Here is a 6,559-nt window from a genome sequence, read left to right as displayed (position 1 = left end):
ATTTGTTAACTTAATTAATAGTTAGCAATAATTAATTAGCATATTTAAGGTCACCCCCGGAAACCATTAAGATTGACTTTTAGTTCGTGAAAATCCGATCATTAGAACGAAAGTTATTCAGGGTGATATCTTTTTTTTTTTGCGCACTGTACTGTACGTACCCGTACCCCGTTCCCGACCGTTTAATCCTGGCGACTTATAACGTCGTTGCCGAGTGGAAGGATTAAAACAGGTCATAGGTCGGGAAGGAGGGTACAAAATTTATTTATTAATTATTAGACAAGAGCAGTCATGAGAGTGAGAGAAAGTGCACATGAAAAGTTGCGCTCCTTGGTTATATGTTATGGAAAATCTTGCAAAGTAAAATCCGTAAAATGTCTTAATTTAGGGAAAGAGGGAAATCTTAGTAGTTGCTATTGGTTTATGAAATAGATCGAATGTTTCCCACACAGAGCAAAGGGAAATATGTCCTGCTTTTAATTAAATGCATACTTGAGCCAAAAATAGATTTAAGAACAGGATGTGGCTTTTTAAAAGTGTGAAAAAGTATTTCGATTAGAATAATTAATTAGGATGAAGTTTTATAGCAAAGAAACTAACATAAAAAGATTAATTGAAGCTTTTTATGTTACATATATATATATATATATAGTACCTTTTTGCCACCTTTATGAAAATCATTAATATCAATGATTCGAATATTTTTTGTAAGCCCAAACCAGTGTTTGAGTAACATGGTGAAAATTAAAGAAATTAGTTCACTAACTTATTTATTTCATTTTCAAAATATAGCAGCTTTTCTTCATTTTCGCCATTTGCATAGTAAGCATAATGATAGCTGAAGTGACCAAACAGTTATAAAAATGTCCCACTTTCACTAAAATAATTTTTCTTCAGGTCAAAAAAGCATTTGATGCTGTGAATTTCACAAAGATATAAAAATTAATCATTATAATTTTAAGTTTTAAAAATATCGTTCAGCTTCTTCACATTGAAATTGTACGCTATTCTATTTATTATAATATTGGATATTAGCAAGAAACGGGTGTTAAACCTAACTTTAATACAAAATTATTAAAAATAAAAAAAAACAAGTAATTCAATTATTTAATTCGTTTTTAATATTTTTCTTGTTCCATTAGTCATAATCAAGGTTGTCAGCAAGAGAGCAGGGACTATTCCTATAGAAAGCGGAGCAGCTGAAAGCTCAGTCAAGATTCCTGATAAAAAATTTAGTCCTTTAATTATTTTTTTAAAATTAAACTGCAGAGTGATTCTATTCTATGTCTATAAAAACTATAATTTTAAATAAAGGATGTTCAAAAATTATACAAGGTAATGAGAAAGAGTTTTTTTGTGAAATGCTTTTAAAAAAATGCCTACAATTTTTATAAATTTTTGAAAAAGATATACCCCGAAGAGCCATTACATTATGACCACCCTGCTAATAACATGTAGGACCACCTTCAGCCCTCAAAACTGATAGCACCGGTCGTGGCATTGATTCCACAAGGTGCTGATAGGCAGTCTGAGGTATCTGGTACCAAGCGCTCACCAACTGGTCCTGCAATTCCCTCACATTGCGAAAGGGTAGCGTGGCAGCACAAATTTGGTTTTCCAAGTAGGACCACAAATGCTCTATTGGATTAAGGTCAAATGAATTTGGGGGCTAAGACATGACTTGAAAGTCACTGGAATGTTCCTCGACGATTCGACCCTTATGACACTGGAATGTTCCTCGACGATTCGACCCTTGACATGGTGGGTGCATTATCCTGTTGGTAAACACCATCTCCCGCAGGAAAAACTGTTGCCATGATTGGGTGAACCTGCTCTGCAACTATGTTCAAGTAGCTTACGGACGTCAGGGATTGTTCTATGAGGATTATGGGTCCTAATGTGCACCATGAAAACATTGTTCCTGGGCGAGCCCATTGATGTAGATGGAGGTTGGTCTTAATGTAATGGCTTTTCGGTGTATATTCCAATATTAAGGAACGGTTATAAATAAAAATTTAATTTTCCTCTATTTCTAAGTGCATTATTAATTGCTATTATACATAATTCTAATTGAAATAAATATTAGGAAACTATGATACAAATAGAATAATCAAAAAGCATGTTTTCAATACACTAATTTAGTCTAGGCTCGTAGTTCTCATGTGATCAATTTGTCCTGAGTTCGCAAAACATTAAAAAAATTAATTTCAATTCTTTGTTGTTTTTACTTTCAAATTTTCTTTTTAAGAGAATCGCATAAATCATAACGTATGAAAATATTTGTAATTCTTAGACGCCATTAAAAAAATATAAATTTTTAAAATATCACTTTTTTTTACCTTTATCATCATCTTTAGCCCCTTTTTATTTTTTGTGTGTTTGAACAATCGTTTTCAAGTCTAATACCAGGTCTTCAAAAGTTATTTATTAATCTAATAATATATTTATGAACTTATTCGATTCAAACATGTCGACAACCTTTACAATTTATTTCGCTCTCTCTTTTAAAAAAAATCGTATTTTACGCTGATGTTTTGGGTGTTCATACATGTTACTAAAGGTACTATAAATCGTATCTAACTTCTTAAATAACGCCTATAAAATAATAATAAAAGCCTGGAAATAAATATGTCTCGAATTATACAGTTACAAAATGGCAATTTGGTCGAAAATTAGAATATTTAATCCTCGATGAGGGAAGCCTTGCAGTTGTCTGATTAACTTAAAATTTTGCAAAATTCGTTTTTCCGTCGATTGAAACAAAATGGAAACAGCTAAACATTTAACTATTGAAAAAATAAGTGCCATCCTAGTGTTGGTGTTAAATTTTGTTTTCCTGATCGAAATAATAACACTGAGAAACCTGCAATTATGAAGGTGAATCGAAAAATGTAATAGAGACTTTTTCTTAGTCCTCTTTCAAACACCTAACGAAATCTTTAATAGTATATGTATTTAATAGTGTCGGCTTTGAATATGGAAAGAGGCTCATACCATTGCTCAACCCTACTTATAACACAAACTGGTTTATTTGTGGAACGATATTGAAACGGCACTTACTCTCTCTATATTTATTACCGCTAATAACCAAAATCAAGAGAATGTCAACTATCATATAGTCGCTTTGGTGAATGTCCGAAATATTTGTTATATCCGATTTGATATTAATTTATTCGTTGATATTATTATATTTATTCAATATTTTAATATCTGCTGAGGATAAACATCAGTGTTCGGAGTACCGGTTATATGCATACTAGGCGGTGGTACTTGATCTTAAAAAACATTGATATAGGGTATACCGGGCAGTGGCGAACCTTAAAAAACAGTGTAGCATATGCCGGGCAGTGGAATTTAACTAGACCTATTATATATTTCGGACATTTACCAAAGCAACTATGTGATTGTCAACATTCACCTGTGGAAATCAAAAACTACCAATTTTGGTCATTCACTGTAACATATATAATAAAGGTGACGTTAATTTCTCCACTCTTCTCCCTCTCCATTACCAAGACTTATGCACATCTTCCCTAGCAATATTTTTACCTTGGCCCCAATTGGGATCAATATGAAAATGCACCGAGGGATCTATATTGGGATGTCTAGAATTTTTAATATTGGTTGAATGTATAACCTTGTATATAACCTTGAGACACTCATTCTACTTACAAAGAGTATAGTTTTAATAATAATTAAAAAATTAAAAAGAAGAAGTTTTAGAAGAAATGCAAGGAGATTTTAAAGAAATAAGACATTGAGGCATAAATTAATAATAAGAAGCATACTTTATTTTTATTTACAATCAATTTGAAAAGCCTTCCTTTATTACAAAAAAACAACCGCATCATTATGACAACTCTATGATTTTTCAAGTGCAGAGGAATAAGAAGGCGAATTTGATCACAGATCGCGGGTGAACGGAGAAATTTTAAGCAGCAACATGAAGCAGAATCTACTTGCTTTGAGGCGAATCTTTTCGAACCTTGAAACCACGAAATGCAGCTTGAATTTTGGTGGCGGCCTGCTCCTGGTCACCTTCATAAGCACCTTCCTGTAGCCAGGACAACTCTTCTTCTGTCAGCTGAGGGCTCTCGATGTTCTGCTCTTTCAGAAACTCCTCGAGAGCAGCATCAGAGGATAGAAGATTCTCGTCCAGTATACTCTTGGCTTGATTCTCTGTGCTAGCGAGCAGGTCGTTTGTTGGAGTGCTTTCTGTAAGAAAAAGATTCGTATTTTCAAATAACTTAATTTTATACTCAAAAATGAGCAACGATTTGAAAAATCAATTTAAAGAACAGCAAAAGTTAATAAAAATAAAAGGTTTTCTGCATTCTGCTTAGGAAAAATAATTCAAGCAACAGCCTATCGTGGATCAGGGAATCATAAGAGTTAAGGCACTGTAATTCCGTGACCAATGAAATAATTGTGGGAATGTGAAGATTATTTTGCACAAGCCGTCTTACTTCCCAGAAGAGATGGTATACCCAATATTCTCAAGATGGATAGGCTTCAAGTTGCTAGTGTGGATCGATTTCCAGTTCTTCAAAATGACAGCTCAGTGTCTTTAACCAAAGCTAGGTTTTATTCTCAACAACTTTCACAATTATTAACAAATTTCGTCAAAAGAAGTATTTTCAAATTAACCAATATTTGCATTGATTTTTCCAAATCCTAAATCCTTTTTGAGATACCAGACAACTTAATAATGAGAGATATCGTCGGCGTTTCAAGAAATAAGTGAATTCTTCAGAATTGGAAAAGTTCAGCAAAAAAATAATAAAAATAATAACAATAACATGAATTGACTTTTTTTCAGTCAGAACTTGAGTTAATGAAATAATTTTTTTCTCCTTCTTAAAACCAATATTAGAGTTTAATTTGTATGCACATCATAAACATATAAAGATTTAAACTTTTCTTTAGCCTTAAAGATAATAAATGCGAATACATCATTTAGAGATGCAATTGTTACATTTTTGCCGTAATATAGAAAAATGGTAATTTCTAACATCATTGTAGAAATATAACCATCTAAGACTAGACCTATTCAGACAAATACAAAAGACATGATATGAATAAATGTATGGATTCGCGATGTTTAAAAAAACTAACATTGAGGGGTATTATGCAGTGGTAAAGTCTCTATGTTAGTGGAATTAGTATGCGAAGTAATTACCATGTCTCAAAGAAAAATATAGGAGTGGGTGGATGATTAAGTGCGTTGTTTGCGCGATGAAACATTCGATGGGTGAATCATATCAATGTTTAACCTTTTTGCCTCAGGATACTGGATTGAACGAGACTGTATTCTTACTTTCATTCAGTCCAATTGCTCCCAGTCGTTAAGAATTAAAAAAGAATAAGAAAAAGGAGCTTTAATCATGTGAAATAAAGTTATTTAACTTCTCTTATTTTTTTGAATCTTTAACGCTTTAACCATGGTCTAAGTATAGCTGATTTTTAGGAGTCTTTTAGGTTAAAAATACAATTGATTCAAGTACTAATTAACCAACGTCATCAGCTATTATTTTTGAAATAGACATAGCTTTATACGATAATTTATTAAGCAAATTTCAGCAATATTAATTATATTTTTACAGTGCTATGTTTATTTTTATAGTCCGACTTTCAATGCACAGAAAATATATTCGCAGGCTAAGTCACAGGAACGTGCAATAAAAATTGCTATACTGGTCACTATATAACAGTTACGTTGTTTTGCAGTTAATATCAAAACTTAATTTCACGTGAGCTATAAATCTGTGCTAATCTAATAAAATTTTTTCTCTTTCAGAACCAGAATGAGAAGCAAACTTAAATTGTAAAGTTGGTGCACGAGATGCATTTCCTAATCATATTTTTAATATAAATAATTTATAACAATGATGATATGAGAAAGAAAAAACTTCATTATCACAATGTAAAAAATTTTGGATTAAATTACCGTAAAAAGCACCGTCTCTCAGGATGACAGTACTTTTTACGGTAAAATCTTTGCGGAACAAAAAAAAATGTTCCGAAATTTTTACAATACTACTTACGGTAAAATCACTGAATCACTTAAATTAAATAAATATTACTGAAAAAGTTAAGGTATAAAAATTTATGTAAAAATGGTTTTTACGGATGCTGCACTCAGGATGCAAGTACTTTTTACAGTTATTGATCGTAATTTTTTACAGAACAGTTGACTTTTTTATTTTATAAAATGTCTCCATTTTAGTTTCATGCCATAGTAAAGAGTAATTTTAGACAAAAAATAAATCAGTTTTATATGTAAATGAATCCTTCAATTTTTTAACATGGATTATGCTTGAAAATCGGCAATTTTAATGAATGTATAATTTACGGAAATAAATTTATTAACGTACATTTTTTTAATATATTTCTGTATCTTAAGCATATTTATTAAAAGTTTTATAAAGTATGAAACAAATATTGTATGGAGAAAAGTCACTAGCTTCCATAACAATTACAACAAATTACAATCTAAATGATCTTTAATAATTCTTTAAAAAATATTTTTTTAAAAAACCATCCACCAAGGACATAAACA

General features: G+C 31.3%; 1 protein-coding gene across 12 annotated transcripts in view; it reads right to left on the bottom strand.

The window, feature by feature from the left end:
• Positions 1–3,769: 3,769 nt before the first annotated feature.
• LOC107456769 (uncharacterized) overlaps positions 3,770–6,559 on the bottom strand; it is an 86,156-nt gene continuing 83,366 nt past the window's right edge. For all 12 annotated transcript variants that reach the window (XM_071181457.2, XM_016074742.4, XM_016074727.4 and 9 more), the window contains one exon: positions 3,770–4,215. In XM_071181457.2, the coding sequence (XP_071037558.2) occupies positions 3,956–4,215 (260 nt within the window). In that variant the 3' untranslated portion in view covers positions 3,770–3,955. The remainder of the gene's footprint in view (positions 4,216–6,559) is intronic.

The sequence above is a fragment of the Parasteatoda tepidariorum genome, chromosome 8, assembly GCF_982258835.1.
Source record: "Parasteatoda tepidariorum strain Cologne lab strain chromosome 8, Ptep-v5.0, whole genome shotgun sequence".
Classification (NCBI taxonomy): domain Eukaryota; kingdom Metazoa; phylum Arthropoda; class Arachnida; order Araneae; family Theridiidae; genus Parasteatoda; species Parasteatoda tepidariorum.
Note: the sequence above shows the minus strand (reverse complement) of the source record. Positions and strands in the feature narration are given on the sequence as shown.